At 47.1% G+C, this 25,353-nt stretch overlaps 1 protein-coding gene across 2 annotated transcripts; it reads right to left on the reverse strand.

Annotated features, from left to right (window-relative positions):
* Positions 1–783: 783 nt before the first annotated feature.
* On the reverse strand, positions 784–24,892 carry NPHS2 (NPHS2 stomatin family member, podocin). Of its 2 annotated transcripts, XM_075527974.1 has the most exons (8): positions 24,558–24,892; positions 21,519–21,622; positions 20,354–20,426; positions 17,477–17,559; positions 9,134–9,337; positions 4,444–4,499; positions 3,056–3,134; positions 784–1,779 (listed from the first exon to the last, which is right to left on the reverse strand). In XM_075527974.1, the coding sequence occupies exons 1-8, from the start codon at positions 24,826–24,828 to the stop codon at positions 1,501–1,503; spliced, it is 1,149 nt and encodes a 382-aa protein (XP_075384089.1). In that variant the 5' UTR covers positions 24,829–24,892; the 3' UTR covers positions 784–1,500. The 2 variants fall into 2 exon arrangements, with proteins under 2 accessions (XP_075384089.1, XP_075384092.1); XM_075527977.1 differs by lacking the exon at positions 9,134–9,337.
* Between the last annotated feature and the right edge of the window lie 461 nt (positions 24,893–25,353).

Consider the following 25,353-nt stretch of genomic DNA (forward strand, 5'->3'; position numbering starts at 1 on the left):
ATTCTTGCTATAAAGTATGCTCCGTTGGTCGGAGCTTGAAGGCATCTTCTCGCTGAAATGGTAAGCAATGTTTTATGGACTAGCATTCCAAACTCAAAATCCTCCGTTGTTGGATGTTGCCTTCCCACAGGAATACATCTCCAGTGTAAACGCGAACATCAGGTACCATGAAGGCAACAGTAGGGAGGCAACAGACAGGGGAGAAGCACTTGGGGCTGTTACCACCATCTCTTTCTATGCCAGCAACATGGAAGCTCACATCATCATTTGCTCTTAGACTAATATTATGTTAGTTATATTCGGGGGCTGCTACATTGTTGGTTTTTTAAAGTTAATATACACCAAGACGCTCTCTCATTTCCTTTGCTAATAGTGTTTTCTTTTTGTAAATCCTCATTTTAAGTGCATAAGTTAATGGTACAAGGAGACAACTGAGAAGAATGCTTCTATATAAAGGAGTATCTGTACAAGAAAAGGATCCTCTACAGCAGTGGTTCTCAACCTTCCTCATGCCGTGACCCTTTCATACAGGTCCTCATGTGGTGGTGACCCCCAGCCATAACATTATTTTAGTTGCTACTTCATTAGTGTAATGTTGCTACTGTTATGAATCAGGTGACCCCTGTGAAAAGGTAGTTCAACCTGCAGAGGGGTCATGACCCACAGGTTGAGAACCGCTGATTGAACCCTTTGAGGGAATAAGCAAACTGGTAGACTCCATAATGGAAACACCCCGTTCCAGTGATGCTTCTTAGATTGCGCACAACATGTATCACACTTCCAAAAAGGAAAGAGTTCCTTTTATTTCTCTGTATTTAAAAAAGGAGTCTTCATAAGAATTATTCCTTTTAAGTTCTTTAATGAGGTGTGAATTCCGCATCCAAAGGGAGCGCATCTCTTTTCTTCCATTCACTCATCCATTCTGAAGTGTCACCGTGGTCCAAGTCCCGGGGGAAGGAGAAGTATGAGGATCCTGGTGGGGGTTGGGTAGGGGATCGAGTGGGTCAGGGGCCGGGGTAGGGTGCGGAGGGGAAGCTACGTTTTGCCTTGGAGGAGTTCATAGTGTATTTGGCGGGAAGCTAACATCGTAAGTACAGGATTCCAAGAGTGTGACTGGGATGGACCGGAAGCAGCAAGACCTTGCGCGAAGGGGTCCAAGGGCCTATGATAGACTAAGGAGAAGCATGTTTGAGCGCCATCTTCACAAGCCAAATCGTTGAGTTAGCCATGACCATTTTAGATATAAATCACACCTGTAAATTAAAGCCACCAAACTTTTTTTCCAAGGTAGAATTTGACTTAAGGCGCTTTCCCGTGGGTTGCCTACCTAAACTTACAGGTTTTTCTGTTTGTGTATCAACTCCTACCTCCCCCCCCCCCCCAGGTCTACTGGTGTGCTGCTGCTTGGTGATGCCCATGTGGCAACCAGAGGAGGGGCAGGAAGGGCGGGCGGGGTGCTCCCCTCCTGTGAGGGCCCCGGTTACAGTCCCCAGGCTTCCCCTATAACATGGGGGAGTCTTTTCTTTTAGGGTTCAGTGGCTCCACGGGCTTTGAAATGGTTGGTAGAGGGATGCTTCCTTGCGTTCTATTGCTGGGGGAAGACAAGCAATTCAGCAGGTCAAATGGCAAAGGCAAGACCACGGTGGAGGGTTTCTCCGTGGACAGAGACTGAAGGGTGTGGAGGTACCGCAGCTGCACAGCGGCGGGCGTGCCGGACAGAATCTCCGCCGCCATCCGCAGGGACTCGGAGGCAGCCCTCTCGCCTTCTGCAGCGATCATCTGGAGAACACACACGAAAGGCAAGTGAGCGGTCACCTTCAGGTCTTTACGCCGGTCACCAGGCGACTCAGCAAACACTGAGCATCTACTAGACGGCCCCGCGTTATGCACAGGAGGCACGGGAAAACAGATCCTCTTTCCCCAAGGATTTCCATCTCGGGAGAAAGGTTATCATAATTTAAGGTAGACTTTGCTAAGGATCCTGGCATGGCTACGTTCAGTGCCCTGTGCATTATTCATTATATCTGGTAAGATCTTGCCGTGTAGCACAAGGTGGCCAGAATTTAGGCAGAGGCATGGGATCATGAACAGGTGGCTCCCCGGTTGGGCAGAATGCACGGAGAAGCCTTTCAGGAAAGGCACTGTCATCCTCACCACTCAAACCACAAAATCAAACCAAACGAACTCTCTGCTGTCAAGGTGATGCCGACCTAGCGTGACCCTACAAGACAGGGTGGACCTGCCCCTGTGGCTTCCTGAGGTTGTAGCTCTCCATGGGACTAGAGAGCCTCATCTTTCTCCCATGGAGGGACTCATAGTTTTCAACTTCTAACCTTATGTTAGCAACCCCCCTGTAACCCCACCACACTGCCAGGTCTCCATTGTCACCACTCAAAAGCCACCTTCAAGCAGACAAAAGGGACTAGACTCAGAAATCAAGAAGCAACCCTCCACCTCAACGGCCTTCCCCTCTCCCCTCTTCCCACCCCCACTCAATGCCCCAAAGTCAACCCACTCCCAGCGTGGCCACATGTTGTCTCTGCATGCGCCTTCACTCTTGATTACACTCCACCCACCCACACTGCAATAGAAATCACGGGTAGCACACTCTGCTCTAGACCCTGACCTTGGAGGACTCTGGGGCCTTAGTCAGGGCTCTCCCTCCAGCTTGCTCAGAGCCAGGGACCTGTGTCGGGGTATAATGCATCTGGAGGAGCCTACCCAGGAGGGCAGCTGCCGGCATGAGGGAGAAGGGATAACAAAGAGAACGATGTCTTCCAGGAGAGAAAGGAAAAAGGGAGAGTAGTCGCTGTTACCCAATTCTTAGAAGAGAGTGACATGAAAGGAGGTCTATGTACCAGTCTATCAGGAGCCCATTAAACATGAGAAAAGCAGTTTTTGTTGGGTAGTTGGGGCACTGGCCAGATTCAGCAGGTTGGATGAAGGAGTGGGAAGGAAGCAAAGGGGCCCATTCCTCATCAGGGACCTTCCTGTGGACCGCATTTCCACCAAGAGTAGCCCAGGGAGGAGAACCGAGTGCTCAAGGCTAACTCACCCGCACTTTGGCCTGTCTTTGAGCCTCCGCTTCCACAGCCAGGGAGTGCTGCAGCCCAGCTGGCAGCCTCACATCCTTACTGCAAAAGGAAGGACAGGGCCATGGAGGCGGGGCGGGCCGGCAGGGGCTCTGAGGAGCCAGTGCTTCAGACAGATTTGCAGCCCTCTCTGCTGCTCCTTCCTGTGGAGTGGCACGTTCTGACGGAAAAGCAGGCCGTCTCTAGGCCTTTAAGGCAGCCGGCACACAGAGAAGACCAGCTCAAGGGCAGCCCCTGCCGCAGCAGCCGCAAATGCCAGTTTGTATCCTGTGGAGCTGTGGGTCTCTCCTTGCAAGCACACCAGATTCGGCGTTGCGGGCTTAGGCGGAATTTTCCCATATAAAGTCTAATCTCCACCCCAACTATTAAAGCGAAATATTAAACAAAAGTTTTGAAGAGTCATACTAATAATGAGGTAAAAGGAATTCATCTAAGCTTATAAAAGAAAATTATTTTGAAAGGTGTAGTAGAAGTGACCAAATAAGAACAATACTTCATGTATTAATAAGGATACAGAATTACATGTATCCTATACAACCATGAATAATGCATACATGAAAAACAATTTGGCAGTTCCTCTAAAGTTAAACATGGTCTAGCAATCACACTTCTTAATATGTGCACACAAGAAAGTTGCAAACACAAAAATGCCACCATGATGGTCAGAGCAGTATTAGTCAGGATAGCCCCAAACTGGAAACAACCCCAAGGTGAATCAATCAATGACCAGATTAGCGAAATGTTGTCTCTCCATGCATTCTCATGCCGCAATCACAAAAGTGAATGATCCCATGCTGCCACAAGGTTGATACTTCAAACATGATTCTATGTGGCAGAAGCCAGACACAAAGGGCCACATGTGTGATTCAATTTACATAAATGAAGTGTCCACAATATGCAACTCTAGAAAGGTGGAAAGCAGACAAGGGAGGCCGATGGCTTCTGGGCAGCACGACCTGCATGGGCACAGGGACTCCTGTGTGGAGGTCAAGGTATTCACAGACGAGGACACATGCTGACTAGACCAAAAACCACTGGGTTGCGCACTTTCAAATGATTAAAACAATGAATTTTGTGTTTCATCTCAATGAAAAAAATGAATGCAGAGAGGAGACCATGACCATTTCCCAAATGTGCATAGCAGGAACAACTGTATATAATGCCATTATAACTGGCTGTGTTATTAATGAGCTATTAGGTGACATGAGACATTAGGTCATTCTCCTCTCTTCTAGATCTTTCCTAATGAACTCATTCAATGGAAATGATTGTTAAAACCAAAAAACATTTAAAATACCGCCCCAATACCTCCCTTTACCACATTTTTCTTCTTGGTGAATTTCCTACCCACATTTCTGTTCTCTCCACTTTGATTCCCCAAGTGCAGGTCACGGAATCCAAGGCGATCTGTGGATAAAAAATGGTCCAACATCACTAAGCACCTCCAGGGGCAAGGGAGAACACCCCACTCACACTCATACAGCCACAGTTCTGGTCTAAGAACACAGACTTCTGTCGAAAGGACCTTTGTTGAATTCCGCAGCCCCCTGCACAGAGTGGCTCTGAGCTGGAATGACAGTGAGTTCAGTGTTTTGGTTTGCAAAGAGTTGACCCTTGAGGATTTCCACACCCTGAGCCCTGGCACCCGTGACTCTCGCCTTAGTAAAAGTGACTTGGCAGGCGTGATGAGTGGAAATGGGGGAATAATCCTGGACAATCTGCTGGGCGCTACGTGTAATCACAAGTGTGGTCAAGAGGGCAGCAAGGCACGGCTGGACTACAGAAGAGGAAGGCCAGGTGTGATGAGGAAAGCAGAGATCAGAGTGACATGCTTTGAAGATGGAGATGGGGCACCATGCAAGGGACATAGCTGTCACCAGAGCTGAAAAGGACTGGGAAGTGGGTTCTCCGCTCTGAAGAATCACCCTTTCTCAGAACAAACCTGATCCTTTGACTTGAGCTCAGAAAAGCTGGTTTTGTACTTTTGTTACCAGAGACGAATGTGTGTTGTTTTCAGTCATGAAAACAAACAACAAACCCCACTGCTGTCAAGCTGACTCCAACTCACAGCGACCCAAAGCACAGAGTAAAACTGCTTCATGGGCTTGCTGAGACTAAAGGCTCACAGGTGCAAACGTCATCTTTCTCCCCCAGAGTGGCTGGAGGGTTTGAACAGTTGACCTTGCGGTTGGCAGCCCAGCTCTTCACCCACGAGGGTCCCTTTCACCAATAAATGTGCAAAATTCTGTGAGAGCAGCAATAGGAAGTTAAGTGATACAGATGGTACATTTGTTAGGTTTGTTTTAAATGAGCCTATCAGTGAAGCAGGGTCTCTATACTCTCCTCCAATGGCAGTGTGGGAAGGCAGATGTTTTGCATTTAGAGCAGTGGTTCTCAACTTCCCAATGCCGTGACCCTTTCATACAGTTCCTCATGTTGTGGTGACCGCCAACCATAACATTATTTTCATTGCTACTTCATAACTGTAATTTTGCTACCATTATGAATCATCATGTAAATATCTGATATGCAGGAAATATTTTCATTGTTACAACTGGAACATCATTAAAGCATAGGGGTTAATCATAAAACAATATGTCATTAGATATTGTGAAATATTTATTTCCAATGACAATCAATGAAATTTTGTCCTGAAGCACAGTGTAGCATGGGTAACAGTCTTCACGCCATGCAGTCATATGTGGGTGTATCTGCATGCGGGCGGATCCACCTGGAGATGGTAGAGGCATGGTATCTCAGGTCCTAAGATCATTAGAAATGTGTTTTCCCATGGTCTTAGGTGACCCCTGTGAAAGGGTCATTTGACCCCCCCATAGGGGCCACGACCCCTAGGTTGAGAACCGCTGCTTTACAGGGTCCTGAAGTTTTCTACTCCCGTTGAGTTACAGTCTTGGAAACCCACGGGGGCAGTTTTCCTGCTCAGAGGGTCGCCATGGGTAGGGATGGACTCAGAGGTGAGCTTGGGTTGTCACTTCCTGAAAAGCTATGCTGACACAGTGGGTTACATGGTGGTTGATCACTGCCAGGTCCAAGTTCAAACCCACAGGAGAAAGATGTGGGCGCCTGCTCCCAGAAATGCATACAGCTCAGAAACCCCACGGGACCCGACCCTTCTGCAGCCCACAGAGCTACACTGCTAGGAGCCACAGCAGCTGGAGCCAGCGTGGGCGGGGGTCTGGTTGGGGTGACTTTTTGCTCCCTGACGGGGTGCTGGCATCAGATTCTCTCTCTCTTCCAGTCATTCGCAGCCCCACTCTCACGAGTGGAATAGGAAACAGGAGGGAAGGAAAAGGAGGGCAGGTAGCCGGCACGAATCCGTATACTTTTTTTTCATTTCAAACTGAGTTTATGTCCGCTTCTTAGCGGCTGGGTAGAATGAGTTCAGGGAACCAAGAACCCCGGAAGCAGTGGACTAATTCAGTGAGAGGAAGGACCATTGAGAAGGCTGTCACAGGAGGTGGCATCTTAAAGCACACGTGGATTTGCCTGTGGAGAGAAGGGAAGTATGCCAGGCAGCACGAGAGCCACAGAGGCGAAGGAGTGCCTCTGACGGAGAAAAGCCACATAGGCTTGAGGAGAAGACATGCTCACAAGGGAGGGCAGGGGGCGCCAGGGCAGGCGAGAGCAGGTGAGCCATTTAGTCTCGATCTGAGTGACAAGTCCTGGACCGGGTGCTGAGGGCAAAGGAAAAATAAAACCTGACCCCCTGACATCGCAGGGGCCACTATCTGGAAAGACAAACACGCAAAAGCATCGATTATAACTCGTCGTTTTAGGGTAAACTTGACTGCCACCCTCAGGAGTCTGAGCTTTCTCCTACCATGAGGTGGGGGCAAGTGGGGGCTGGGAGATGTGGGGGGGGGGAGCACTCACCTGCAGTCTGCTCTTTCAGCAGATTTCTCTCTCTCTCTCTCTCTCTCTCTCTCTCATCTCTTTTCCGTTAGGATGCAAATCCCAGCACCACCAAAAACAAGTTAAGGATTGGAGACTCAGTGTCGGGATTGGTCTGGTCTGACCCCACTGGGGCCAAACACTAAGGGTGTGTGGCAGAGCAGGGGGGGTGTCCTGAGGGAGTGCAAAGGATAGACTTTGGGGCACCCCATCAGACTCAACTGGAGGACACTCCTAGAAGTCAACAAACAGACCTTGAATTATTTACAGATTTTTCCTTTTATTTATTTATGTTTGGTCATTGGGTTTTGTTTTATTGTTGTCATCATTTTGTTTTCTTTTGTTGCTTTGTCTTGTTTTTATGCATATTATTATCTCTGCAGGCCTATCTAGGTAAGATAGGCTGGATGAACAGTCTGGAGGAGAAAGCAACAAGACCAATGGTTCCAGGGGGACATGGGAGATGGGGGGGGTGGGGGAAAGGAGATGGTATTGACCAACCCAGGGACAAGGAAACAACACGTGATCCAAAATTAGTGACAAGGAGTGTGTGAGCGGCCTGGTAGGGATTCAACAAGGGCAATGTAATCAAGAGAAATTACTGAAACCCAAATGAAGGCTCAGCATGATAGTGGGACAAGAGGAAAGTAAAAGGAAATAGTGGAAAGAGCTAGGAGGCATAGGGCATTTATAGAGGTCTAAATAAAAGCATGTACATATGCAAATATATATAGGATGATGGGGAAATAGATCTATATGCATATATTTATAGGTTTAGTATTAAGGCAGCAGATGGACATTAGGTCTCCACTCAAGTACTTCCTCAATGCAAGAACACTTTGTTCTATTAAATTGGCATTCCATGATTCACACATTCCTTACACGATCGCTAAAGACAAAGCGGGTGAATAAGCAAATGTGGTGAAGAAAGCTGATGGTGTCAGCTTTCAAAAGATAAAGTGTCTGGAGTCTTAAAGGCTTGAAAATTAAAGAGCAGTCACTAGCTCAGAAGCAACAAAGCCCACATGGAAGAAGCACACCAGCCTGTGTGACCATGAGTGTGGAAGGGATCAGGTATCAGGCATCAAAGAACAAAAAAAAAATCACAGCATTGTAATTGAGGGGGAGTACAGATTGGGGACCCAAAGCCCATCTGTAGGTAACGGGACATCACCTTATATAAGAGTCTCAGGGAGGAGGTGAGCCAGTCAGGGTGCAGTGTAGCAATATGGAAACATACAACTTCCCTCTAGTTCCTAAATGCTTCCTGCCCCCCACTATCATGATCCCAATTCTACCTTACAAATCCAGCTAGACCAGAGGATGTACACTGGTACAGATAGGAACCAGAAAAACGGGGAATCCAGGACAGATGATCCCTTCAGGACCGGTGGTAAGTGTGGCCATACCAGAGGGTGGAGGGATAAGATGTGATAAGAGTTGCATGAGTCCCCAATAAAATGACTTTTTAAAGACATAAGCATATATAATCAATGCATCATTCCATCAAAGTCTAGTGTAGTACAAATACAACTCTTCACAATCCATACCTATGTCCATTGTGTCAAGCAATTTGTGCATTTGTTGCCCTCGTCATTCTCAAAACATTTGCTCTCCACTTAAGTCCTTGTTATCAGCTCCTCATTTTCCCCTCCCTCACCGCTCCCCCTTCCCTCATGAACCCTTGATAATTTATAAATTATTATTTTGTCATATCTTACACTGTCTGATGTCTCCTTTCACCCACTTTTCTGTTGTCTGACCCCCTGGAAGGAGGTTATATGTAGATCCTTGTAATAGGTTCCCCCTTTCCACCCCACCCTCCTTCCACCCTCTGGTATCGTCACTCTCACCATCCTTGTACACATAACAAATCCTGGTGCCATAGTTGTTGCATGTTGGGTTGTCATCTACAAGGTCTGTCGTTTGAAACCACCAGTCTTCGAAACTCACAGGGGCAGGTCTACCCTGGTCTCTGGGGTCTCCCTGAATTGGCTTCTTACGAGGAGACACCTTCAGCCGTGCATGCCCAACACACGGGGGATTCGATACATACATTCCCTAGCCAACGCACCCGTGAACAAAGGATAAGGCGCTGTGCTGACACAGTCAACTTCACGTGTAGGTACCTTTACATCTTGGGCAATGCTCTTTCTCTCCAGAAGAATTTCAGTGAGGGTTCGATGTGCCAGGAGACGCTTCATGGTGGTTTGCACAAGGAACTGGACAGCTTTGGACACTTGAGCAAGACTGCTTAGCAGGAGGGAGGCGTTTTCCATTCGGTAGTAGCAAACAGCATCTACTTCCATGATGAACATGTCTTTGGTCACAACCTAGGCAGGAAAAAGCTCGTGACTTTTCAGGCTGGCCAGCCTGCTTTGGGGGCTCTTTCTTATGTGTGTATACAGATCTAAATGTCCTCGATGGAAATTTTTCTTGGAGTAAGACTGCAGCAAGCAGTCTATCATGAAAAGAACAACTGCCCACTCTTTATTCAAAGGGACCCTGTTGCGAATCCTTTTGGAAAAGGATTATGTGACGACTTCAGCTGATGCCTTATTGGGGGCTCTTTGAAACTGAGAACAGCAGCAGCAACAGCAAAATCCGTTCAAAGAACAGCTCATTTTGAGGACCAGTCCACCCAGTGTCCTGCTCCCAGAGCGAGCACCAGAGGACTACTGAGCACGTACATCCAAAGCCCCGGAGACCGGGTCTCAAGAGTTCCATTTTAAAACACTCGCTGCCACAAGAAAAAACTTTTTGGGTATACAAGGATTTAGTTACACAGATGTTATTCACATTGTGATTTGTTATGATTTAGAAATTAAGGAGGAACTAAAGCCAAGGGCTCAAGTGGAGAGCAAATGTTTTGAGAATGATGATGGCAACAAATGTACAAATGTGCTCGACACAATGGATCTATGTATGGATTGTGATAGTGTTGTATGAGCCCCCAATAAAATGATTTAAAAAACAAAACAAAAAATATGGCAATAACACAACCCATATTTTCGATATTCCTGAAAAATTAAAGTCACTATCTAAAACTAAAAAAAGAAATTAAGAACAAACTAATCAACAAGAGGGAAAGGAGTAAGTTGTAAGACATCCATATAATGAAATGCTAGGTGGACATTTAAAATGCAAGAGTAGAAGCATGCTAATCATATATGAGAAACTGATCACGATAAGTTGTCAGGTGAAAATAGGCCCCTGACCAAGTAGTCTGAGGAGCCCTGGTGGTGTTATGGGGACGAGGTGGGCTGCTAACTGAAAGGTCAGCAGTTGGGAACCACCAGCTGCTCCTCAGGTGAAATACGGGGCTTTTTAGTCCCATAAAGCGTTCCAGTCTGGGAAACTCACAGGGGCACCTCTGCCCTGTCCTGTAGGGTCGCTATGTGTCAGCATGGACTTCAGGGCAGTGTCAATAAAAGTAACCACAATAGTAATAGGCTAATAATGGTCATGGTCAGAGTAACAGTCGCGTATGGTACGATACATCTATGCCCATCCATGAAAACCACCCTGTACCTAGAAAAGTCTAAATGGAAACATCCTAAAATGGCAGTGGCTATTTTTCAGTCGCAAAATTAGGAGCACATTTTATTTCTTCTTTTTGTTTGATTTTATATTCTAAAACAAACCTATCGTTTTACATCGTCTACTTTTATGCCTATTACCCAAAAGGAAGAATAAGAAAGGACCTCTATGCAAGAGTGGAAGACAATTTAGGAAAATTTATAAATCTGAATCACTAATTGAAAAATCTCTGACTGATAGCTATACTTTTCCTGTGAACTTTTCAGCATACTTACTTTGTCCTGGATCAAAGGTGTTATCTGAGCCTAAAAAGTCAACAGGTACCACAACAAAGCCCACATGGAAGAAGCACACCAGCCCGTGTGATCCTGAGGTGTTGATGGGATCAGGCATAAAAGACCCAGAACAAAAACATCCTATCAATGTGAATGAGGGGGAGTCCAGAGTGGCGACCCAAAGCCCATCTGTAGACAACTGGACATCCATAAGGAAGAGACAAGACAGTCAGGGTGCAGTATAGCACCGATGAAACACACAACTTTCTTGTAGTTCTTCAATGCTTCCTCCCCACCCTACTATCAGTGACCCTAGTTCTACTTTACAAATCCAGCTAGACCTGAGCATGTCCACAGGTACAGATAAGAGCTGGAAACAAAGGGAATCCAGGACAGATAACCCCCTCAGACAAATAATGAGATTAGCGATACCAGAAGGGGAAGGGAAAGGTGGGGAGAGAAAAGGGGAACCGATCACAATGATCTACATATAACCCCCTACCAGGGAGACGGACAACAGAAAAGTAGGTGAAGGGAGACAGCGGTCAGTGTAAGACATGAAGATTTTAAAATAAATTATCAAGGGTTCATGAAGGTGGGGTGGGTGAGGAGCTGATGTCAAGGGCTCAAGTAGAAGGACAATGTTTTGAGAATGATGATGGCAACAAATGTACAAATGTGCTTGACACAATGGATGCATATATAGATTGTTATAAGAACAGTACAAGCCCTTAAGAAAATTATTTCTTTTTAAATCAACAGGTATTGGGAAAAGATCCTGACAGAAAGCCAAAGGGATGGAGGAGCCTGATGAACCTCGTGTAACTCTGAGAACTGGATCACCAGGCTGCCGAATTGTTGGGGACCTCTGGAGATGCCCAGTTGACTGGACTCATAGCGACCCTACGCAGGGCCCGGAATCCTGCAGAAGGGCAGGCTTTGTGTCCATTTTAAAAATGAACTCTGATTCCAGAACAAGTACACTTCTAAACTTCTCACAAGCTGCTTAAGGAAAACAAAACACACACACGGCGAATTTGAACTGCCATTGCATGGGGCACAATTCAGAATGCGTGGCAAAGCTAAGCCCCTGTTAAGTGGTCTAACTTCACAGTAACACTTGAGGCGGTTGAGTTTACAGCTCGCCTCAGCATCCACAGTTCCTGCTCTGCTTTTCTTGATATTGATTGTTTCCACATAGAGATCATTATTTGAACCACTGAACAACCCCTTTGGCGGCGTGAAATACTGTGCTGGAAAAAGCAAAGCACTCCCAGAAGGCTGTTAACTTTATCAGTGATAAAATGGTCCTTGGGAGACGTCGGTCAGTGTAAGACATGACCAAAAAATTAATACATTATCAAGGGTTCATGAGGGATGGGGGAAGGGAAAATGAGAAAGCAAATGTTTTGAAAATGATGATGGCAACAAATATACAAATGTGCTCGACACAATGGATGGATGGATTGTATTAGCGCTGTAAGAGCCCCCAATAAAATGATTTTTAATGGTCCTCATAAAACATTTAAGCCCATCTGAAGGCTTCCTGAGGGTTGTCCCTGGACAGTTTATGATAGAGGAAAGATCGGGCATTCGCTGCTATGGTACTCTTGAGCAGATCACAAACAGTTCAGGGGTAGTGAATTATTTAATGTGACTCTTCTGACCAAAGTCACTAACTCTCACCAAACTGCCTTTCCCCGCAGGGGTCTGTTAGGTAGTTAGAACCGGGAGAAGGTGTGCACAGGGTAGGCTCCGAAATTCGAGCTCCCGGCCAGAAAGAGGTGGTGCACCTACGTGGGCGGCACACCTGGATTGGTCCTATCTAGGCCAGGTGGGCTTGATTCAGGCAATCGGGTGGACCAGTACCGTTGACCACGCCTCCCAACAGGTGGCAGGGCTAGGGGGGCATTGAAAAGTCAGACGTTTTCTTGTGGGTGCACGTGCAAGCCGGCTCTCCCAGCTCCAACACAGTACAGCGCAGCCGGCTTGCGGTTCTGCGCACCTGTGCCATGGCCTTCCTCTCTCTGGCTTGGGTTCAGTTGACCGTAATGCCTGAAACTGCTTCTGTCCTTTAGAAAAAAACCCACTTGGGTCACAAACCAGGCTTGGGCATGAATTATTTCTCACGCGAAGCCAAGGACACTCGGGACATCTAACAGGTCTGGTAAGGTCGGGGCAGATACTGATAGGATTCACCTGTGAATAATTGTGCTGGGTATGAAATGAGAAGCAGGGGGTGTGATCTCATTACCAATAAGAGCCAGGAGTGCAGTGGGTTCTCAGAACCCAGATACCAGAGCAACAAACCTCCTGGACCCAAAAGATAGTTGGTTAGATCATCAGAGGAGCAGGAGCCAGAGCATGGAACAGAGTGGTGGACTCTCCAGCCCACTAAGCAAGTAAAACTGAGTGCTTTGTGCAGGAGGCTGGCTTGTGGAGTGAGGTGCCTCTGGGTACTTAATGTAGCAAGTTGGCTAGCTGACCTGACCACGAAGATTAAGCTGAATCCCTTGAGGCTGGGGCTTATAGCAACGTGGAATGCCCTTTGGCAGACTTGACAGAACTCTAACACCTGCTGATACACTCGTGAATTTGCCTGTGAGTTCTGCATACCCATTGCAGTGGATGTTACAAAACTAGAGCGGCGAGTAAGGAAAAAATAAACTCACTGCCACAGAGTGATTTCAACTCATAGCAGCCCTATAGGACAGCATAGAATTTGCCCCAGTGAGCTTCTGAGACTGTAACTTTACAGAACCGACAGCCTCAGCCTTCACCCTCAGGGTGGCGGGTGCTGAGTAGCCCACTGCATAGCCACTACCAAGCCCCCCTATGGGAGCACATTTGCAAAATATCTGGCCTGAAGGGGGAAAAAACTATAGAAGTAAAAGTACTTCTTGAAGCACTTGCCTTTTGCTAGCGGTCTGTACTACTCTGAGGTATTTTTACAAATACACAGACTAACAATGAGTGTACCAGCACTATCAGTTGTTGTTTTTTATGTAGAAAGCAGATACGGGTTATGTAATTATGTTATTCCATAATGCTCTGTGTGGGGAAAGGTATTTTTAAAACAATTCAACTAATCTTTACAAGTAAACAACTTATGAAGAAACTGAAGATTTTCTATAATATCCATCTGGTATGAGTCAGACATCCAATCAAGATGTATTGATAGCTATGGTGAATGGGAAGAGAAAGTTGAAAATAAAGAGGTAAGATCGATTTATGAAAATACAATCTTGTGATGAAATATGAAAATACCTGGACTTAGAACCCAAAAAGAAAAACATGCCCAGCATTTCTAAAACCAAAAGAGCTGAAGAAAAAATTCAAACCTCAAGTTAAAATACTGGAGGATTCTATGGGCAAGATATTAAACAATGCAGAAGGCATCGAGAGGAGATGGGATGAACAATCCGGAGGAGAAAACAACGGTACCAACAGTTCCTGGGGGACAGGGGAGAGGGGGAGGTGTGGGGAAAGGAAGTGGTGTTAACAAACCGAGGGACAAAGGAACAACAAGTGATCCAAATTGTTGGTGAGGAGGGTGTGGGAGGCCTGGTAGGACATGGACAAGGGTAATGTAACCAATAGGAATTGCTAAAACCCAGGTGGGGACTGAGCATGATAGTGGGACAGGAGGAAATTCAAGGGAAATACAGGAAAGAGCTAGGAGGCAAAGGGCATTTATAGAGGTCTAGTTAAAGGCATGTACATATGCAAATATATTTATATATGAGGATGGTGAAATAGATCTATGTGCATATATTTATAGGTTTAGTATAAAATAGAAGAAGGACATTGGGCCTCCACTCAAGTACTCCCCCGGTGAAAGAATACTTTCTTCTATTAAATTGACATTCTATGATGCTCACCTTCCCTAAACAACCACAGAAGACGAAGCAGGTGAATAAGCAAATGTGGTGAAGAAAGCTGATGGTGCCTGGCTATCAAAAGATTTAGCATCTGGGGTCTTAAAGGCTTGAAGGTAAACAAGCAGCCATCTAGCTCAGAAGCAACAAAGCCCACATGGAAGAAGCACACCAGCCTGTGTTGTGATCACGAGGTGTTGAAGGGATCAGTTATCAGGCATCAAAGAAAAATCATATCATTGTGTGCTCACCTCCCTGATACATTCGCTGAAGACAAATGGGTGCATAAGCAAATGTGGCAAAGAAAGCTGATGGCGCCCAGCTATCAAAAGATACAGCATCTGGGTCTTAAAGGCTTGAAGGTAAACAAGCAGCCATCTAGCTCAGAAGCAACAAAGCCCACATGGAAGAAGCACACTAGCCTGTGTGATCACGAGGTGTTGAAGGGATCAGGTATCAGAACAAAAAATCTTATCATAGTTAATGAGGTGAGGCGTGTGGAGTGGAGACCCAAAGCCCATTTGTAGGCCACTGAACATCCCTTACAGAAGGGTCTCGGGGAGGAGACGAGCCAGTCAGGGTGTGATGTAGGAAAAATGAGTAATAGAACTTTCTTCTAGTTCCTAAATGCTTCTCCCCCCCCCACTCTCCCCCCTTCCCGCCCACTGCCATGATCCCAATTCTACCTTGCAAGTCTGGCTAGACCAGAGGATGAACACTGGTACAGATAGGAACTGGAAACACAGGGAATCCAGGGCGGATGATCCCCTCAGAACCAGTGGTGTGAGTGGCGATACTGGGAGGGTGGAGGGAGGGTAGGTTGGAAAGGGGAAACCAATTACAAGGATCTACATGTGACCTCCTCTTTGGGGGACGGACAACAGAAAAGTGGGTGAAGGGAGACATCGGACAGGGAGACATATGACAAAATAATTATTTATAAATTATCAAGGGCTCATCAGGGAGGGAGGGGAAAAATGAGGAGCTGATGCCAGGGGCTTAGGTGGAGAGCAAATGTTTTGAGAATGATGAGGGCAATGAATGTACACATGTGCTTTACACAATTGATGTATGTATGGATTGTGATAAGAATTTTATGAGCCCCTAATAAAACAATAAAAAAGGAGATGGAAGAAATGCAGAGTCACTTTACCAAAAATAATTGGTTGAACATCTTATGCTCAAGAACCATTGGTATTGAAGGGAGAAGTCCAAGTCACACTGAAGATATTAGTGAAAAACAAGGCTTCATTAATTGATAAAATACCAATCAAGATGTTTCAATAAATGGATCCAACTCTAGAAATGCACATTCATCTATGCCAACAAATGTGGATAATGTCTATACGGCCAAACAACTGTAAGAGATCCCCACTTGGGCCCATTCCAAAGAACAGCGATCCAACAGAATGTGGGCGTTACTGGGCAGTAGCATTGATGCCAAACCCAAGTTAAGTTTTGCTAAGATGATTTTAAAAATAGTTGCATCTTTGCATTGATAGGGAACTGCCAGACATCTGGGCTGGATTCAGGAGATGTGGAGTGAGGGCTATCATTGCTGATGTCATAGAGATCTAATCCAGGAAGACGTTTACCTATGCTTTATTGATTATGCAAAGGCATCGCAATGTATGGATAAGCTATGGATAATATTGCCAAGAATGGGCATTCCAGAACACTTACTGTGCTCATGTGGAACCTGATCAGTTGTTCAAAGAGATCAAATGGATACTACACAGTTTACGATCAAGAAAGATGCATTCCAGTGTTGTATCCTTTCACCATACTTATTCAAACTATCTGCGGATCAAATAATCCCAGAAACTGGATTATATGAAGAACACGACATCAATCTTGGAAAGTCTTTAACAACCATGATATAAGCAGAGCCCTTAACCTTGTTTGCTGAAGGGAAGAGGACTTGAAGCAGTTACTGATGAAGATCAAAGACTATATCCTTTACTCTGGAATACGTCCGAACACAAAAACAACAGTAACAACGAGCAACCTCATGATAATGGAGAAGAGATGAAAGTTGTCAAGCATTTTATTTAATTTGGATTTACAGCCAACACCCTTAAGAGTGGTTGTCAAGAAATCCAATGAAGTGTTGTATTGGGGAAATCTGTTGCAAAAGACCTCTTGAAGGTATTAAAAAGCAAGTAGGTCGCTTTGAGGACTGAGTTGTTCCTGCCCTGAGCCATGCTCTTTTCCACAGCCTCAGCTGGACAGCGGATAAGCATGAAAGAGGAAGAATTGTGAATTATGGTGTTGACAAAGAGTACTGACTATACCATGTACTGCCCGAAGAACAAACATATCTGCCATAGAAGTACAACCAGAAGGCAACTTAGAAGGGAGGATGGAGTGATCTTGTCACAGGTACACGGGCAACGTTATCAGCAGGGACCAGTCTGTGGAGAAGGATATCATCCTGGGTAAAATGCAGGGTCGGCTCAAGAAAGGAAGACCTTGACAAGATGGACGGAAACACTGACTGCATCCGTGGGCTCATAAGGATGGTGCAGAAGTTGGCAACTTGATTGATTATGAAAATACCAAAAACAAAAACAACTTAGATCTATGACTCAAGCCTAGGAAAGTATTAAATGAAAATAATTTGTCATCACTTTATCTGACAAATCATAGATTTAGCTATTCACTTTTTTCTAAATTCTTACCTTGAGCCTACCATACAGCATTACACAATAAGTTGGCAACTTAACAAACAAACAGGTAGTGAGAAAGGGAAGGAAAGAAAAGCCACCATTCGACTCACCTCATGAAAGGGGACCTCCAAGGTTTGGAGACGAAGGTCAACCTTGTGGTGCGTGTCCAGGCAGGGCAGAATGAAGAAAAGGCCTACGTGAGCAGAGAGGGCCATGGTGGGTAATGTCTCTCAGGGACACTGGATGGGGGTTACATATTCAGCCACAGGTGGCAGATTACAATGTTCTTCTTAGCTTCCATCTATACACCGACCATTGGGCCATCTCACCTCCACCCCCGGAGTGTGTTGGTTGTAGTTAAAGTTACCATATCATTTGTTGCTCAATCTGCAACACTTTTGATGGGTTAGGAGATTCTGATGATAAATTATTCCTTGACAATAGGTGTCAACCTCTGTTATCCCCAGAAAATCGAGGTGATCTCAGGCACAGAGCCAGATGTAAGAGCACTGTATGCGCTGTTAGCTCTGTACCTGCGTTCACGCCCTTTAGGTTCTCTGCAAGAACGCTGTTGAATCACTAGTGTCTTCAGGTAACAAACGGAGGGTCAGCAACCTCCATGCTGCAGTCCTTAAACCAGGGGTCCTCAAACTTTTTAAACAGGGGGCCAGTTCACTGTCCCTCAGACCTGTTGGAGGGCCGGACTGTAGTTTAAAAAAAAAAAACTATGAGCAAATTCCTATGCACACTGCACATATCTTGTTTTGAAGTAGAAAAACAAACAGGGCAAAAACACCCAGCAGGCTGGATAAATGTCCTCGGTGGGCCGCATGTGGTCCGCGGGCTGTAGTTTGAGGACGCCTGCCTTAAACTATAAGCCCCAGAAGAATCAGAACGGCATATCATGATACCAAGCTTTGACTGGAGGGTTGGATTTGACCCACCTATCATAGTGTACAGGTTCAAGGTGCAAATACTCTTTGTTGAATGATTTACTGAGATTTGCTGATAGTACGTTGGACGCTCCTTACAGGAACCAAGCCTTCGTTGGAACCACACTATCTCACAGAGATCAGGCTCTCGAGGAAGACAAGCCCAGCTACTGGCCATTGTTGACCCCAACTCAGAAGGCTCCTGAGAACTCGGTAAACCAGACGGTCCCTGTCTTGGAACTATAAAATCAGGTTAAGCTCTTGTGAGAATCTTTTGCTCTGTTAGTTTTGAATCTTCAAATTTGGATTTATATCTCCCAATCTTGCCTTTATTCTTTACTTGTTTCTATAGGTGTAGGTGGGAACTCAGATTTATGTACATTTAGACTTTGGTTTTTCTCATGCCTTTCTGCCTGGTTTCCAAACTCCAACTGTTATACATTCCAGGCTAGCCACACCTCTGCCTGGGACCTCTGGCCAAGACTTCTCCATGTTTTAAGGCCAAAGAGATCAGTGATCACGTCCCATTCATCCATCTCCATAGCCCTGGTGGCCACCACAGTGTGTTGAGACACAAGAAGTATTTATGCCATGTTTCTTAGATTTACTCCACCGAATTCTCTATTAGCTCTTTTTTTTTTTTTTTTTGCTGAGAATTCATAGGATCTGACCCTATACAATTTCTTAAACTACTCCCTGGCCTGCCTGCAACTCCAGCCTGGCCTCGGTATGTTAACTCCCCACACCTACTCTCTGTCCTGAGCACCTGTGACCAGAGACTCTTTGAACAGTTTATTAATAACCCATGTTGCAAGTGGCCGAGCAAAAACGGGCCCAGACATAAGGACGGTTGGGAGAAGGGGGCCGGGTGGGGCGATGTTGTCCAAGAATGGCCATGAGTTAACCGACTCAGTGCTGAGGTCGACGGCGACATGGCCTGTATTGCCTATCACCATTACGTCGCTTCCAATCCCAGTGACCATGGTCGGGGTCCAAGGCCAGGAGCCACTCGAGCACAGATCGCTTCGGTTTAGCTCCATGGAACAAGGCGAGTGCCTTGGAACCAGCAACCTGGCAGTTAGCCGTGCAACGCAAATAGCAACGAAGTCCTGATGATGCGTATCACAACATGGAACCCCCTTGAAAACATCATGCCAAGAGCAGGAAGTTAGTCATAAAAGGACAAATACTAGGCGATCTTATATGAAATAAGCAAATCTACATAAACCAAAGGTTATTCGTGATGGCCAGGGTGGGCTCAAGAAGGAAGCTTTTGTTTGAGGGGATGCTGAGTTTACGTTAACGGGGGGAGAACCTCTGGGGAAAGGACGGCAGTGATGGTGGTTGAGGTAGTTAGCTTATTGTGCCAACCTGGCTGATAAACACATGTGGGATTAACTGAAGGGCAGAGGGATAAATGGCTCGGTGAGCCTCGCCTTTTTAGTTCTTAGGTCTCTTGCTTTGTGGTGGTCACACCAGGGTGCAGCTGCCTTAGCAGTTCCCCGCTTCAGCTGGCAAGGCTCACTTCCTGCAAGACATCCCCGAGGAGAAGCCACATGGACCTACCCCGATGCAGCCCTGGGTGCTGGAGCAGCTGTGTGGAGACCTCTGCCAGCGCTGAGATACTTACACACTCACTGATTCGGCTTTCCTCCTGCAGTCGGCATCATAGTGTGTGTTTTGTGAGATGAAGGAGGACTTTGTGGATTGGTGTTGGACATATGGCTTAATGTTGGACTTGTGGGCTTGGGCAGCACTGGGTTGGGATGTTTACTTGATGCACACTTAACCTTTATATAAAACTCTCTCTTATGCATGAGTTTCTGTGGATTTGCTTTCTCTAAAATACCCAGACTCACACAGCAGTCATGGTGGTATAGTGTGGAAAGTGCTGTCAGTTCATTGAATTGGAAATGTGGACGCTGTTGCTTCGGCAAATGGTTTGGTGTATATATTTTTCACCATAATTTTCAAATATTCTGAGGTTCACATTACAAATATGCATAGATAAAAAAAAACTGGTAAGTCTATGGAGGTACAAATGATGTTTCTTACCAGGGCCTTTGCCCCTTCCAGGAAGCAGATGTCCTAGTCGGAATATGATCACTCTCTCATGCTCCTGTACAACCTAGAGGGAAATATACAAGACTCAAATCACTCAAGTATGAAAATTAAATTCCTCAAAAGCTTGCCATGAGAATGATCTAGGCATCAGAGATCTTTTGTTTTTGAGACCAAACAAAACAACATTCTGTTACCGGAAGTTTAACTCTGGAGGTGGAGCGTGACATTAGTAAAAATGATGGAGGAGAGTGTGCCAAGGGTCCAGCCCTCCACAGAGACTCCAAAAAACAGAAGCAACGTTATAGAGAGTCGGAGCGAAAGTCACTGAAAGAAAGCAAAAGGTCGCCCACAACCGAGAGAACATTCCAAAGTGAGCAAGGTCGCGATTTGAACCTGATCGGAGAGCATGACGGTATTGCACCAGGTCTTATGCCAGGTCAACACCCTCTCTGGGACAGCCCACTTCTAGAAGGAGGAGCACAGGCCTGGTTCCCAAGGAGTCGTGTTTGTCTGTTTTGACCTGTCGGAAGGATCTCTGAAGCACTGACTCAAAGTGCCTCCTATGTTTCACTTCGCCGGGAATTCTCTCAGCACAGAAGCGTCGCTAAGGAGAGGGTGGGCCTAGGCACTATTCAAAGGAAAATGAACAAGTTGCTGCCACTCCCCCGTGGGAAGACATTATTACAGTTGGGGGAGACAACAGATGCACCAAATCTGCAGTCAAAGCTGGAGACTGCACTGTCGCCCTTTCATGGAGAGAGCGCAGCTATGTCAAGGTCCAACCAGAAACAGAAGCAGCAGCACATGTTGTCAGGAAAGACTGGTTCCTAACTTTGGGAACGTAGAGGGCAGTGAAAAAGAGGGACGCTTGGACAAGTGATGGGCTCAAATAGAATCACTATAAGGATGGCCCAAGGCTGGGCAGTGTCTCATTCTTTGTTCACAGAGTCGCTATGGGCTGGAATCGACTCTCCAGCCCCTAATGACAACGACAATGATGATGAGGCAGGGTTAACTTGAAAAGGAGTGGGGTAGGTGGGCATCCCACACAGAGCAGACAGCATGTATGAAAACTCTGTCTGTCGAGCAGGGTGGGCGTGATGTGGTCCGGAAGATGCATCGGGAAATTACGTATTGGGTCCTGAAGAAATCTCACCTTTATGCAGAACCAGATAGAAAAGGGAAAGGTCACAATGATGAAGAGCAGGGATGTAAGGACCAGAAGCCACTCACAGGCCCCTAAACCAGACGACTTGGTACCTTTAAAGAAAACGACAAAGCAAAAGAATTAATTATACTGGGACTTCGCAATATTCAGTGCTAACACTTGTTGGGCCAGCACATGCATGTTGAGGTCAGAGCTGTTTGGCAGTTTGAGATGAGCAGGATAACAGAGCTACCTGGAACCAGCACTGACTCTGGACACCAGAACTGGGTTCTAGTTTCACCATTTGGTTCCAGCATTTGCTGCGCAGGTGACCTTAAGAAGGTCACACAAAATATTCACACTTCAGTGTCTTCATCGATATGACGAGGTTGAGAACCACTGTCTCATAGGGCTGTGGTAAGGAAGAAATGGCATAAACACAGAGGGGGAGAAAATCGGAACTGTGCTTTACCTGCCTCAGTTTTACTGGGAGTGCCAAGGACCAGATGTGCGCAGATGCTCATCTTCCTAGAAAGAACTCCCCCACTGACTACCTGCCTCCAAGTCTGGACTTACCCCATTAGAACGCCTGCTTCTTTGGATTCAAGTATGGATTTCCAGAGGGTCTTTGAAAATCACCTGCCTGATTAGCCCATTCAAAAACTCACTGCCATAGAATCAATGCCAATTCATAGCCACCCTGTAGGATGTGGTGGAAATGCCCCTATGTTTCTGAGACTGTAACTCTTAATGGGAGTAGAAAACCCCATCTTTCTCCCACAGGGCAGCTGGTGGTTTCGAACTGCTGACCTTGAAGTTAGCAGCTCAACTCATAACCACAATGGCACCAGGCTCCTCAGTACACCCATTAGTGCCCATAAAAATGTGATGCGGGGTATCTAGGTTGCTTGGATAATAAATGAAACTTTAAGAGAAATTCAACTTTAAGAACACAAGCTCCTTGGGGGCTTGTCTTGTTTGCCTTGTGACCCCTGGACCGACCTAGGATAGTCCCTGACCCATAATATGTGCTCAATACATATTTGTTTCGTGGAGAAAGGCAGAAAGGAATGAATGATTTAAAATTATTTAAGCATTTAATCTTGAGATTAAATATTGAGTGTCTGACAGTTTTGAAATTTCCCAGAGGACTAAGGATTGGACTTTGTTGGTAAAATCTATTTTAAAGGGACAGATAGGGAGAGCATAACTAATTGGAAGGCCTAAATTTTAATTCCCATGACTGGAAACTAACTAGAAAGGTCATCACCAAATTGATATGCAGTTAGTCTCTTCTCCGCTTCCCTCCTCTAGGGCTGGGCCTATTTATTTCATTTCCCTGAGCATGTTTACTCCTCTGTGACATGAAAATCATAAAATCGACCTCAGAAATTGATATGGTACCTCAATCAAGCAGCCAGTGTGTGTGCTGGGCACACAGCCTCAAACACTCTCACTGCTACCGAGTTGATTCTGACTCATGGCGACCCTATAGGACAGGGTAGAACTGTCCCCAGGGGTTTCTGAGACTGTAAATTTACAGAAGTGGAAAGCCTCAGCTTTCTCCCACAGAGCAGCTGGTGGTTTCAAACTGCTGACCCTGCTACTAGCAGTCCAACACATAACCACTACACCCACAGGGCTCCTGGGCATCAAGTAAGGGCTACATAAATGGCAGCTTCCTTCTTTGCCTACCCTGTTGATGGGGTCTGATAGAGAGCACTTAGAAACTCGCTGCCATGAGTGTGGCATTGCGCCCACTAACCACTTGACAATCAGAAGTGTCTGACTGATGAAAGGCAACTCGATGACTACTGACCAAAAGGTGGGAGGTGGGAGTGCCCATGGCGGTGCCCAGGAGAAAAGCCTGGGAATCTTGCCAAAAAGTAGTCGAGGAAGCCTAGGGAGCACAGTCACAGTTCTGTCCTGACACCCATCAGCCCCACAGCACCTGGCTGTTTTAAACACACGTCCACTTGAGGAAGCCTTCTCACGTCGTTTAAGTGCATTGCGGGTAACAGGAACTGGCAAATGCAATTGAATAGCCAGCAGAAAGCAACATAGTGCAGAATTCCTTGTTGCCTTCGCTGTTAGCATGCAGTACTGAGCGCTGGAGGCCAATCAGGTTGTTCTGGAGAGCTGTTTTACTTAGCAAAGCAACAATAATTAATAATAATAATAATAATAATAATAATAATAATAAAAACTTTCCTTGCAGTTCTCTCCTTTGGCTTAGCATCTTGTCGATAATTTTAAGTTTTATTGACGTCATGTATCATGCATTTCCATAGTTTAAACCTGCTACGAAGAGTTGGGCAATCATCACCACCATCAACTTTGACCTAACACTTTCTAATAGCTTGCAAGGCTCCTGCTGTACCTGACCAGGGTTTGGCCCAGGCCCTGCTGGCTGTTTCACTCCTTAGTTCTCAGGACGCCTCTCTGGGGTGCTCACTGTTGCTAGCCGCTCTGATGGTGGGTGGCAAGGCCCTGGCCTAGGATCGCGGGGCTAGCCAGTGGCCGAGCTCACATTTGAACTCTGATCGGACTGAGTTTGGAGCTCTAGGCAGTAGTTCTCAGCCTTCCTGATGCCGCCACCCTTTCATACAGTTTCTCATATGGTGGTGACCCCAACCATAAAATTATTTTCGTTGCTATTGTAATGAGTGGGACAACCCCTGTGAACCGGTTGTTCGAACCCCAAAGGGGTCGCGACCCACAGGTTGAGAACCGCTGCTCTAGGGTATTTGGCTCTGTTGACCACCCCAAAGGTCTCCATTGCATTTAGGAAACGAAGGTCCCAGTGGTCCTCCGCCGCCAGCTTGAGGATGCCTTTGCCTAAGAGGGTGTCCACGCGTCTTCCCATGGCCACAAAAACCATCTGCCCGATGGCTGTTTGGGGTTTTGGGCCATGTCCAGTGGACGCCCGTCCAGACCACGCTCCCTCCCACGGCTGCCCGCGGGGTCCAGCATGCTCGGCTGCCGCCGCTTTGGTCCTTTCGTTTCTGGGGACCCCCAGCGCCCCCGCGCGGGACCTGCGGGCCGTACCTTCCTCCAGCCGCTCGCTCTCCAGCAGCGCCCCCACCTCGGTGCCCTCCTCGCCCGAGCCGCGGACCTCATCCACGTCCACCACCGTGGCGGCGGCGGCCGGCGCTCGGGGCTCCCCGGGGCTCCGCGCCCGCCGGGGCTCCGGCCGCACAGCGCCCCGCCCGCGGGCCCCCCGGCCCCGGTCCGCCTTCGCCCTCTTGTGCTCCCGGGGCGGGGACCCGCCGGCCTGCTCGCGGGCCTCCCGGGACGAGCTGCGGGCCCTGCGCTCCATCCCGGCGGCGGGGTCCCCAGAGCCGCGGGCCTAAGATGACCCCAGGCGGGGGCGGGCCCGAGAGGGGACCGGCGGGCGGGGCGTGCCCTGGGCGGAGCCCTGCGGCCCAAGGCAGGCCCTGGGGTGCCGTCGGAGCCCAGCCGGGCCGGGTCAGCGGCGAAAAGCATTGAGTTGTGCTTCAGCGACCGGAAATACCCAAACCAAACCGAGCGCTTTGCGTCCCCTTCCCACCCAGAGACGCCCTAGAGGACAAGGTAGAAGGACCCCGTGGGCCTTCCAATCCTGTCCGTCTGTCCTGTCTTTTCAAGGGAGCAGAGTCGTGGCTTTTTAGTGGATTCCCACAGCGCACCTTCTTGTGAGAAACCAGCGCTTTCACCGCTGCGCCACCAGAGCTCCTTGACATACCAACCAAATGAAACCAACCCAGCGCCGCTGAGTCCATCACGACGCCCATGGACCCTTTATGGGGTTCCTACCTCGGCTGTAACGCTTTGAGAGCCCACAGCCTCCTGGTTAGCAGGCCAA

Source organism: Tenrec ecaudatus, chromosome 1 (assembly GCF_050624435.1).
Source record: "Tenrec ecaudatus isolate mTenEca1 chromosome 1, mTenEca1.hap1, whole genome shotgun sequence".
Lineage (NCBI taxonomy): Eukaryota > Metazoa > Chordata > Mammalia > Afrosoricida > Tenrecidae > Tenrec > Tenrec ecaudatus.